This window comes from Centroberyx affinis, unplaced genomic scaffold (genome assembly GCF_046629955.1).
Source record: "Centroberyx affinis isolate AG114_WGS23_722 - 3 ecotype Tasmania unplaced genomic scaffold, CSIRO-AGI_Caff_v1 ptg007123l_1, whole genome shotgun sequence".
NCBI classification, from domain to species: domain Eukaryota; kingdom Metazoa; phylum Chordata; class Actinopteri; order Beryciformes; family Berycidae; genus Centroberyx; species Centroberyx affinis.
The window spans coordinates 3,285-15,315 of record NW_027283609.1 but is presented as its reverse complement, the minus strand read 5'-3'; the positions used below and the strand labels follow the sequence as shown (position 1 = coordinate 15,315).

General features: G+C 38.3%; 1 protein-coding gene, 3 non-coding genes and 1 pseudogene across 4 annotated transcripts; 2 read left to right on the top strand and 3 right to left on the bottom strand.

Annotated features, from left to right (window-relative positions):
* Nucleotides 1-720: 720 nt before the first annotated feature.
* Nucleotides 721-4,425, bottom strand: LOC139639319 (asialoglycoprotein receptor 1-like). Its single transcript, XM_071513405.1, has 6 exons — nucleotides 4,224-4,425; nucleotides 3,742-3,831; nucleotides 2,925-3,170; nucleotides 2,539-2,684; nucleotides 1,459-1,565; nucleotides 721-1,125 (listed from the first exon to the last, which is right to left on the bottom strand). Exons 1-6 carry the CDS (start codon nucleotides 4,333-4,335, stop codon nucleotides 912-914), a joined length of 915 nt encoding a protein of 304 aa, XP_071369506.1. The 5' UTR covers nucleotides 4,336-4,425; the 3' UTR covers nucleotides 721-911.
* Nucleotides 4,426-5,512: 1,087 nt separating this feature from the next.
* LOC139639321 (small nucleolar RNA U3) lies at nucleotides 5,513-5,728 on the top strand. The gene has a single exon (XR_011694861.1). It is a non-coding gene; the product is annotated as a small nucleolar RNA U3 (small nucleolar RNA).
* Nucleotides 5,729-6,708: 980 nt separating this feature from the next.
* LOC139639322 (small nucleolar RNA U3) lies at nucleotides 6,709-6,916 on the bottom strand. Its single transcript, XR_011694862.1, has one exon. It is a non-coding gene; the product is annotated as a small nucleolar RNA U3 (small nucleolar RNA).
* A 3,135-nt stretch (nucleotides 6,917-10,051) lies between these two features.
* LOC139639323 (small nucleolar RNA U3) lies at nucleotides 10,052-10,251 on the bottom strand (annotated as a pseudogene).
* Nucleotides 10,252-11,250: 999 nt separating this feature from the next.
* On the top strand, nucleotides 11,251-11,466 carry LOC139639320 (small nucleolar RNA U3). The gene has a single exon (XR_011694860.1). It is a non-coding gene; the product is annotated as a small nucleolar RNA U3 (small nucleolar RNA).
* The last annotated feature ends 565 nt before the right edge of the window (nucleotides 11,467-12,031 follow it).

Below are 12,031 nucleotides of genomic sequence, written 5' to 3'. Positions count from 1 at the left end.
CTGCCACAAAGCTGCGCAACAACATTTTGGGAATAAGGACACGAAGGGGAAGTGAGAAGAAGTTAAAAAAAAAAAACAAAGCTTAGTTGTGCAGACACATTTTGGACCATATGGTTTTTATTTCAGGTTGTTATCAATGATTCATTAAAAAAATAATTTTCTTCTTGTTACAGTAGGTGTAAACAGGATATGTATTAAAGCTATGTGTGAAGTAAAGCACTGTGTTATACTCATGTGAATGAACACCACCCTCACCTTACACCAGCAGAGGTCCTCAGCTCTCTGTACTGTTGGTTTGATCCACTGACAAACAAACAGACCGACCTGGAAGAAAAGGAGAGCTGATGGAGGACCGTGACTCTCAGTGTGACATGAGGAACCAGCAGGGAGCTGGGAGCTGATTTAAGGAATGGCACAAATATGAATCTCCAAATGTCCAAATATATTATATCAATAATCTTTGTAATAACTGCTTGGTTACTGTGAAATCATGAGAAAGAAAGGTTTATAACCTCTAAACCTCTTCTAATGATGAAAGTAGTAATCCATGATATTTTCATATTAAGAAATATTGCTATAACTTAATAGTGATTCAACTTACAGCCAGTTCATGAAAGCTTCTCCAAAGAGCGCCTACAGAAACTCAAACTTCATCAACAGACACATAATACATTTGCTTCAAATATACAAATAAATCCAGTTCACTTTTACTTTGCCATGAGATTTTATTAAGCATTACATAGTTGCCATTCATTTTGGAAACACTTAATGAAATACAGAAATGCTAAAAGCGTCTTTGTTCTCTCTTTATAGAGAATCAAACAAGTGAGAAGACAATGACATGGAGAAAAGAGTTGGGAATATATTTTATGTGAAAACACAGAAACGTTTGGGCTCCAACACATTTTAGCTCAGCCATCGATGCCAATCTTTATGGAAGGGTTAGAAGGGTTAATCTTGGGAAGGGAAGGGTTAATCTTTTTTTCACAGACCCAAGGTTTGAGTTGATTACAGTCCACATCATTCCATCCAATGAAATGTTCCACCCCATAACGAAGATGGCCACAGTCTTCTTCTCTAGGAACACCGATCCCTCCATCATCAGGCTGATTAACAGTCCAGAAGCTACAAAGGGTTAGAGCACATAAAGTAAATGCTCTAAAATGATTTCCCCATTCATGTTGGTTTATTTCATAGCATGTCATTTTTAAGCTCATCCTACATGATTTCAGCAACAATTTCATGACTGTGACCTCCAATGCTAGAGGATTTTGTTAAACAAAGCTATGCTGGACTGAAAATCTGATATGTGGTATAGAGAGGAACAGTTGTGGAAAATGATGAGATTGCTATGCCAAAGCTCATTGACTAGTTCTGCCTTTCATTCAGTGCGGTAGACCTCTTTGTGTCCCAGTGTGAGCTGAACACCAACTAATGTTTGAAATTCATCTTCCATACCTCTTGGGCCTTCTCAGTGGTGTCCCATCCACCCATGTCCAGTTTCCCTCCTCCTCTCTGTCAGTCAGACCAAGCCACACATCCTTGTTCAGTCCGTTCAGAAACTCCTGCCAAAGACGGTTACAAAGATCTCTTTGAGTTTGTGTACATGCAAACAGAACTCTATTTAGTGTGAATAATCAGATTAAAAATGCACTATAGGCAACACAGCAGAGCAGCTCATCCCCATTAACCGAGACTCTGTAACTTTGCCCTATTTGCTTAAATGAAATTCTGTTTTCAGGTATGTACACTTCTCCACACAGGAAGTGATGAATCCAAACTGAAGAGTGAAATTCAAAGTGTCTCCTAAACAGCTGTGAGCAGCTCTGTCCAGAGAAAGCTGGACTCACCAACGTTAGATCTTTTCCTCTCTTGTGTCTTTGGTATCTTTGGTATAAAGCATCACAGACCGGTCAGGTTAACACGAGTGAGCTGTGTGCAGTTTACTGACGTCATCTTAGGATTTCTGGGTATTGAAGTTCAAATCTTTCCAACAGTTACGCCTGACCTATACAGCATGCAGTTTGCGTATCTGAACTTGTTGCAGCATGTTAAGATGCTCCATCAGCTCTGTCCTTGTTCCATTCTGCCTGTTATGTTGGGCTTATCTACATTTTACCTAAATGAACACGGTGATCTAGTTTTGCTTATTGTTCCATAAACAACTCAAGTTGTACCGTGAAGAACATTAATGTACCACATAGGAGTACTTAAGAAATAAATAAACACAGAGACATAAATAGATGTCTCTGAAATCTAGGTAATCATCAGTATCAGGTATTCAACTAGGTTATTCTTAAATTGATTATGACCTTACTCTGGCCAAGATAATCAGACTAAGGCGTTCACATGATAATTGCTATAGTGGGAGTATTGCTGTTATCAGGTTAAAATTGCATTATCAGTGTGAATTTTAAGATAATCTGTGATTTTATCTATTTCTGACCTGTAATTGACACAATATGAATATTAGACGTCACAGGTTTCACATCTTCATCTGTTTTGCTTACACATACTCACACACACACACACACTCACGTTTTCCCGGTAGCCCTGTATGATGACCAAGTCAGCTCCCCTGCTGAGACAGTCCCGTCTGCTCTCGTCCCAGGTTTTCTCCCCGGTGGAGACGTAGTAGCAATTACAGTCAAACTTCAGCCAGCCCTCTGGACAGCTGGCTTTCTCTGGTCAACATCACATGAGATACAGTGGCAGGTGGAAAAAAACAGGGGATTGATTAGGAGGGAACTGAAAGGAATGGAAAGGGATGTGTCAAACTATGAAGCCTAAGGAACAGTGTTCACGTCAAAATCGAAACCTATGTGAGTTTATATAGAAAGAAAGGAAGGAAGGTAGGGAGGAAGGAAAGAAGGAAAGAAGGATTAAAGAAGGAAGGAAGGAAGGAAGGAATATATAAGCGTTACCAGAGCAAAACATCTTATCCTGGCAATCTTCATCCTCAGTCAATTTGTTGCAAATGGTTAGTAACTGTTTGTAACTGGTCAGCAACTGGTCTCTCTCTTCAGTCAGGTTGTTGTAACTGAGCTGCAACTGGTGTCTCTCTTTAATCAGCTGGTTGTAACTGGTCAGCAACTGGTCTCTCTCTTCAGTCAGGTTGTTGTCTCCAGTCTGTTCAGTCCAGTTTCGGTCCAGCTGGGTGTCGGTGCTGGCTGGGAAGGGAGAGAGAGAAAGTGGTCACATGACAAACTGAGCTGTCTGCAGCTTTAAATTTGAAATCAGTAGCTACCGGTATGTCAGTAGTTATGGCACTTATGTAATCAGAACTATAACTATAATTCTGATAACAGGACTGAGCAGTGTGTGATTAATTTATGTTCTTGTAAGTGTGATTACTATCAATAAAAGAAAGCTCAAACACAGTGGAGTAATACACAGTGGATACCTTGATTTAATGTGTTTTCATTATAGATTTCAAGGCAATAAATGCTAGAAAATTTGAAAGGGTCTGTAGACTGATATCCACTGTATAAGATTGTTTTTAAGGGGATGGGAGCACATTTCTGAGGCATCACTGAGAACATTTACTCTTCACTGTATTCAATGTAGCGTTTGAATAAAGATCCACATTGATGGGGATCCTCAGCTGCAGATATCCAAGCTAAAATTGTGTATAGAAGTGAGACAGCTCCAGTATGGATTTAAAATGACTAAATGGTTTGGAAGCAAAGTGCCACAACTGGTATTCATTTGAATGAAATGGTGAGAAAAGTGTTTACTTACTTTGGAGAAGTCTTAGAGAGATGTTGAGCGAAGCTTGTAGGATAAATAGCAGCCCAAAGCTCCCAGCAAGCATTCTGTAGTGGACCTTCCCTGTAAGGCCAGCACACACACAAATATGACAAGTTAACTATAGGAAAAACCATAACCACTAACCTTTTTTCAACATCATGTTTCACATCTTGACTGTACCGATGAGGATTAGGGCCATAAAAAAAAATTGAGTTCTGAGTTTAGACTCAGAATTTTGACAATAAATTAATAGTAATAGTAATAAAGTCACAATTCTGAGAAAAAAAGTCACAATTCTGAGAAAAAAAGTCACAATTCTGAGTTTAAAGTTAGAACTCAATACATTTCTCACATGTGGTCCTAATCCTCTCCCATATGACTGAAACACTATCAGATGAAATTTCATTAATTTCCTTTTCGGAAAAGGCAAATATATTTATTTTCTTAATCTATGGGGAAAAAAAATTGCTTACTATGTTTTTGGTCCTTGCTGGTCCTCAAAGTCATATCAATGGCTGAGTCTTCAGGAATGTTTTCATATTCCCCGATGATGTCAGATCCACCAGGCCCAGTGGACCGTGCCATGACCTTCAGCTGATACAGTATGGAGAGAGTACTGCTTGGACTGGCAGTGTCAGTCTGGATTTAAGCCTGGTTTTCTCTAAAACAACATGCAGATACACATTTCCCTCTACACTCAGGGTGCTTTACTTGGCTGTTTTGACTTTAAGACAGGAAGTCTGATAATGTTACCTTTATCTCACCTCATGTTTCCCCTTCAGTTGGTTAAGAACAACTTCATGCTGATCCCAGATGAGGATAAGACGTGTTTATCTGCTGATTCTCACGCTAGAGCAGCAGCAGTGTGTGTATGAAGCAAAATACTGAAACCTGAGATTCTTCGATCTATTGCAGTTCACAGTTTATTTATTTGCCCACATAAAGGTCAGAGTCACAGAAGGGAAAAACAAACAGACTGTGCAGACAAAATAAAAGCAAATCAACCACACAGCAGTATAACAGTATATTACCTTGATTCATCAATTGCAATTCATCAACACAGCCTGTCAGTGATGTTGAAGCACTTTCTCTGCTGTACCTGCTTTCTTTTGCCTCTGTACACATTGACTCAGATACGTACATTTTAGGTGTCTTATCTAAAAAGACATTACATTCAGATATTACACAAGTTCAACATTACTAAGGACATTTAAGGATACAGAAGTTCCTACCTATTACTGCACAGACTGAACAGAATTTACTAGATTTTTACCCTTTTCTGGACTACAGTCTGTATGTCTCCAACAGTGACTTTGTGAACAAATGTCAAGACTTTTTCTATTTTCTATTCATCATGGAGCTGTGGCCGCTGTGTCAGAAACCACTGGTTGAGGTTATGACTGGTGTATTACCTTTACTTTTCACTCAGGGAAGAAGATCACTCCAAAGGAGAGGCAAACGAATGACGGTTTGAGAAAGTGATAAAGTATGAAAATGTGTGCTGAATGTACAAGTGTAGCTAAGAAGTAAGGCAGAAGAGAGATAGAGGGAGAAGTTCATTCACTTTTTATTTAACAAATAAAGATTCAGTTGTATCAAGATCAGTCAAGTTATAGCACCAAATATTTTAGTGTTTCAAGTTAGTCTCTCAAACTTTTCCACATCAGATTACATTCTGAAACATTCTGGAGTAACCATCAGTAACCATCACTGAGGTCAACGTTCCCATGAATGACTTCCAGGTTTCATCCACTGTTCAGTTAAGACTTTACTTTCAGGGATCATTTCTATAGTTTCTGACTGGAGAAATGTGTTTCTAAAGTGTTTGGTCTCACTGACCACCATGATGAGTCGTGATGTTTCCTTCTGACAGTGAAGTGGACAGTGAATAATGATTCAGTTCATATGTTCACTGTCATTGATGACTGTGCTTTGCTTCCTAGTGGAGCATTGAGGAAGGAAATATGGTCTGAGTGGGTGCTTAAAGTGATGTGGAAAATAAACCCCAGATACAATCAGCAGTAACAAAGTTTGGTCCTAACTTTCTGTGTAACAAAATGTTTAACTGTTTCACTAAATTTAAAGCAGCACATAAATCCAATAACTGGAATACTGTACAAACTCCTGAAGTGTTGATAAATCAAGAGCTTCAAGAACAGAAGTGGTACAATAAGAGAAGTGGTACTTCAACTATCCTGAAGATCTTCAGTAATTGTGTTGACATTATAATTGGTTGATGCTTTGAATGAATGAGTGTTGAGCTGCTGTTACTCCATCAGAAACATACAGTAGTCAAACTGAAGACTGGAAGGGTGTGGAAAATGATTTAGTTCATTAATTCAACATCTTTAATGACTGTCATTTGCTTTCTGGTGAAGCATCGAGGGAACACTGTGATCAGACTGGTTAAATGCCATCCCTGTTTGGGAAATTAAGCTAATGCAGAAGTAATTACTTATCACTTATGACTAATCATGAAAATCACCAATCATGAAAATGTGTTTGGAGCTGCTGAGAGTAAAGTACACAGAAACTAACTTCTAACATTGACTCAAAGAGTCAAAGAGTCTAGTCAGGAGCAGGCAAAGAAACTCTATACCGACAATATAAATAATTTCATATAAAGATACTGATGACTGAACTGGATCAACTGACAGTCTGCTGTTTGACTGTTTGATGATGCAGAGCAGGCAGTTCAACACTGATCCATTCAGAGCTTCATCAACTATAATGTCAACTCAAGTGCTGACAAGCTGGAGGAGAGTTCAAATCTTGCTGCACTAGTTAACACTTTATATTGATCACATTAGGTGGCTCTTTTCACAACTTGAATAATTTATATACTGGATGTTGCACAATTTTGTTTAATTTTGTTTGTTTGACTGCAAGAAACACATGCAATAAAGATTTCTCTTGTTAAAAACTTTTGAGTTTTTTTTTTGTACATCATTGTGAATAACCACTCAGAGCATATTCCCTTCCTCAATGCTCCACTAGGAAGCAAAGAACAGTCATCAATGACAGTGAACTGAATCATTATTCACTGTACATTTCCCCGTCAGAAGGAAACACCATAATTCCTCATGGTGGTTAATAAGACCAAACACGTTAGAAACACATTTTTCCAGTTAGAAACTATAGAAATGATCCCTGAAATTAAAGTCTTAACTGAACAGTGCATGAAACCTAGAAGTCATTCATGGGAAAGTCCTTCTCACTCGGGGTTTCTGCTCTTCATTAAACACCAGCAATCTGAGGGATTTGACACAAATAGAAACCATAGTTTCTATAGAGTGGTTACTTAATGATGTAGAAAATAATTTGGAATAGAATCTTCAGTTGGAGTTAACCCAACACTAAAGCAAAATACATATAGGCTACGATCCAGTATTGATTGAAAGTGAGTGAACTCGGACTTATGGGACTAGAAAATGTCCTTCCCTTACGGTATACTTTATGTTGGTGTTGTGTTTCTGGTTATGGGATGCGTAACAGTGCAGATTATCCAATAAGAAATTATTTTAGGGGTTAAAAAAAATGTAACTAAACTTTTTCTGTTTTTCCCACGGCGCAGAGCATCACGAGGCAAATACAAGTCAGTCAGATGAAAATGCGCTTCTTCAGATGGCCTCTAGAGGGCGTCTTTGACTGTGAGACGCGGTATTTCATGTATTTCCTACACAGAGGCACAAAATCAAGTTTTATGGACTAACAAGTTCACCTGTGGTTCAACTGGCATGAGGGTGAGTGGATAATGACTGAATTTTCATTTTTGGGTGAACTAGTCGTTCAACACAACGACGGCAAAAACAAATCATGATAAAACGCCTTTCGCACGCTTCTTGTTTCGTCCGTTTGAAATGTTCATGATTCCAGGCAGGAAGACACCCAGCGCCTCTCCAGCCATTCACATTGCAACAAGGAAAAAAAGACACACACGCACACACACACACACACACACACACACACACACACACACACACACACACACGCACACAAGCACTCACTCTTTCTTACATTCACACTTGACTGTCATACTGTTGAAAAAAAAATTATTAAAGGGGTTCAATAACTAGACTGTACAACGACCTGCATGAGAAACTCAGGTTAACTGCATCTCTTTAAATATAGACTTTATGTCATGATATCTCATAATATTCTGTCATGTAGCCTATTTTCTTTTTTATTATTATTCCCAATTTTTTTTTATTAATTTCCATACGTTTTATTTCATGTGGTCATAGGTTTTATTTATTTTTATTCCACATGAAGCACTTTGTCAACTCTATTTTTAGATCAATATGAATATAGCTTATTATTATTATTATTATTATTATTATTATAAAGGACTGGTATATATTGTTGACAGTCCGATCCTCCTCCTAATATCTCTTCTTACATGTTGCTCCCTGTGCTCCAGGTTTCGTCCGGAGCGGCTGGACAAGCCACTGCTCCGTCCTGTTGCTTTTCTGTTCATTTTGTCTTAAAATATTTTATTTATCTTTTGTATTATGTATTTATCTCTTTACTAAAAACGTTTTTTATGTAGGCTATTTATTATTTTCTTTGAACAGTGTCAGGAAGGTATTGATTGTATTGACTGCGACTTGTTTCTTTTGAGGAGAGATCTTTTATTAAGCGTTTTGGAGGTTTTATTTTAATCTCATCTACACAACCTGGCTTTTTTTTTTCTCTTTCTGTGGTTTATCATTTTTACATGCACAAATAAAGTTCATGGTCATTGTCACTGTCTTTGGAGAATGCATTGAGTGTATTTCAAACACATGAGATGTAAAAAACACAAATATGATGACTTTCTCCTGTTAAAATATTCCAAGACATTTATGACAGTCTTGTGTTAGGCCTATAGGTATTTCTGTGGGGCAGCGATTGCTGGCATTCTCAAAAAATGAAGTTATATTTGTATATTTTATTTTTCTGTTTTTGCCTTACCAGTGAAATTGATAATACACATAAAATAAATTGATAGAACATAGAGTAAAATGTTAAACTCTGTAAGTTACCAAAGAAACAGCACCATCTGCTGGTCACAAAATCGGACTGCAGCATTTCCCACCATTAATAGTTGACTCATGACAGAGAGAGGTGAAACTGAAAATAGATTTTGACATTGAACGGAGCGGAGGCGCCATTACAGGGTGTGTGATCTCTACTGAAAAACACATTTGGAGGATTTTAAGCAGCAAGTTGAAGTGAATGTGATTTGGTGAGTCTTGCTACTGAAAAATAATTTGGATGCCAGAGCAAATGGCTGGGAAAAATGCTCTTGTTGAAAGTTGCCATGTGTGTTCAGGGACTTTCAGAGATCCTGTGGCTCTGAGCTGAGGCCACAGTTTCTGTTCCAGCTGCCTGAAGGAATTCTGGGAACAAGCTAAAAACAAAATCTGTCCAATTTGTAAAAGAAATCCAGGAGTGAACTTTACTCTGAAGGAACTAGCTGACTCCTGTGCTGGGAGACAGACAGCTGGGTCATCTGAGATGGATAAAGGAGAAGAGAAAGGAGAGCTGGGGGGGCCAGAGCCCAGTGCTCACTGCCGGATCCGCAGCTGGTCTCAGGAGCGCTGGTCGATGGCCAAACATCTGTGCAACCTGTCCTTCAGAGTCTGGGAGAAGATGAAGGTCAAGTTCAGCAAGCTGAGGCTTCTCTGTGATGTTAAGGGACGTCAGTAAGGTAGGAGTGTGTGTGTGTATGTGTGTGTGTGTGTGTGTGTGTGTGTGTGTGTGTGTGTGTTAGTTAGTTAGTGGGTTGTTTTGAGTTAAGGGGAGAATTATGGTTATCTGTATGTGGGGAATGATGGTTGAGCCTGTGGGTAAGATGAGCCTACCCCCCATGTATAAAGGCAACCAGTCTTAAAAATCATAGGTGAAAGATGAACTTTATGAAAATGTGGGTTTAGGTAAAGTGCACTGAGCTTTTAAGTTTTACTGATTTTTTTTTCCCACAGCGCAGCTTAGGGCGTCACATGGCAAATTCAGGTCAGGCAGTCAGTCATCTGTCGCTTTGTGAGATGAAACTCTTTGTGAGTCTTTGACCATGAGATGCAGTGTTTCCCATACAGAGGCACAAAGTGTGTCAGTGTATAGAAATTGATCTAAATCAATCTCTAATGCACCTGATGTGCGCATCAAGTCATGTCTGTCATGTGGAGAAGCACAGACCAGCAGACCAGCAGCACTGAACTCAATCCATCAGTCTCTTGGTGTGAAAACAAAAGTGAAACTTAACATTCCAACTCGCCTGTGTTTGTTCTATTACTGATTGCATCTGGAATGTTAAGAAAACACTCAGATCATATTTCCTTCCTCAATGCTCCACTAGAAAGCAAAGAACAATCATCACAGTGAACATATAAACTGAATCATTTTTCACTGTCCACTTCCCTGTCAGAAGGAAATCATGGTGGTCAGTGAGACCAAACACTTTAGAAACACATTTCTCCAGTCAGAAACTATAGAAATGATCCCTGAAATTAAAGTCTTAACTGAACAGTGGATGAAACCTGGAAGTCATTCATGGGAAAGTCCTTCTCACTCGGGGTTTCTGCTCTTCATTAAACACCAGCAATCTGAGGGATTTGATACAAATATAAACTATAAACAACATACAGTGCTTTACTCATAATATCAATTCAATTATGATTGAAAATAATCCATCAAATAAAACAGTCATAGTGATTCCTATTTGGACCATTGCATGTGGGTTTCCATGCTGATTACATATTTCACTGATGAGCAGAAGTTCAATCAGAGAGGAAACTAATCAGTGAATCAGCTGCTATAGTGTTTGGTTCACTTGAACACTTACAAATGGTGACCTATGTGCAACCGTTTCTACTGGCACTGACTGTATTATATCTAACCACTGTGACTGTTTGACTGTACTGTGTGACTGTACTAGTCATCCTACCCATCTTCAAGTGCAATATGGAATTATTTTATAATCTGTTCTATGCAATATCTCATCAAGTATGATGCATACTGGCTCCACTTGCTCCCAGTACCGGACATTTTCACTCTTTTATTCTGTGTATATACAATATTATTATTCGTTCTTATTTATTTTATACTTTTGTATCTTATACTCTATAGTGTTTATATTTTCTTATAGTTTTTATCCTTAATTAGGCATCTATAGGCTTGCTCCAAATGACATTTCATTGTACTGGTACAGTGACAATAAAGGTATCTTTCTATCTCTCTCTATCTCCGGTTGGAATGAAAACCTGCAGACTCTCAGCTGCCCATCACTGCTGTAGAAATATACTGTTGAGAGAGATGAACATTAATGACTGGAATTGATGTGATCAACATGTGATCTGCATGAAACACACAACAAGGTCCAAATAGGAATCACTTACTGTTAAATCAAATAGATACTCATCAGTTTGTCCACTTAAAATGCATGTTTAAGACTTCAGAAACCCTGAGTGAGAAGGACTTTCCCATGAATGACTTCCAGGTTTCATCCACTGTTCAGTTAAGACTTTACTTTCAGGGATCATTTCTATAGTTTCTGACTGGAGAAATGTGTTTCTAAAGTGTTTGGTCTCGCTAACCACCATGATGAGTTGTGATATTTCCTTCTGACGGTGAAGTGGACAGTGAATAATGGTTCAGTTCATATGTTCACTGTCATTGATGACTGTTCTTTGCTTCCTAGTGGAGCATTGAGGAAGGAAATATGATCTGAGTGGTTGTTTTCAGTGATGAGGACAGTAAGATAATGAAAGCCCTTTAAAAGAAATTGTTCCTTGTTTGTTGTAGTTAAACAAACATTAAAGCCAAGTAACATCAAATGTATAAACCTTTCATTTTGTGAAATCATGCTCTCAATTACAACAGTAACTGTAAGAAAGAGCTCCATCTCATTATTTCAAAACAGAATGAATGAAAGTGGATTCTTGCAGAATTTGGTCTTCAGTTTGACTACTGTATGTTTCTGATGGTGTAACAGCAGTTCAACACTCATTCATTCAAAGCATCATCCAACTATAATGTCAACACAATTACTGAAGATTTTCAGGATAGTTGAAGTACCACTTCTCTTGTTGAAACTCTTGATTTACTGCATTTGGCCTGTTATTGGGTTTGTGTGCCGTTTTAAACTTACATAAACTGTTCAACATCTTACTACCCCCCAAATGAATGAATAAACAACATCAAGTGAAGTTGAGCTGAGATAGTTTGTTTCTTCACAGATGACAGAAATGAAGAGATGGTGACCATCCTGGTCCTGTTGAGCAACCAGTTGCTGCTCTGC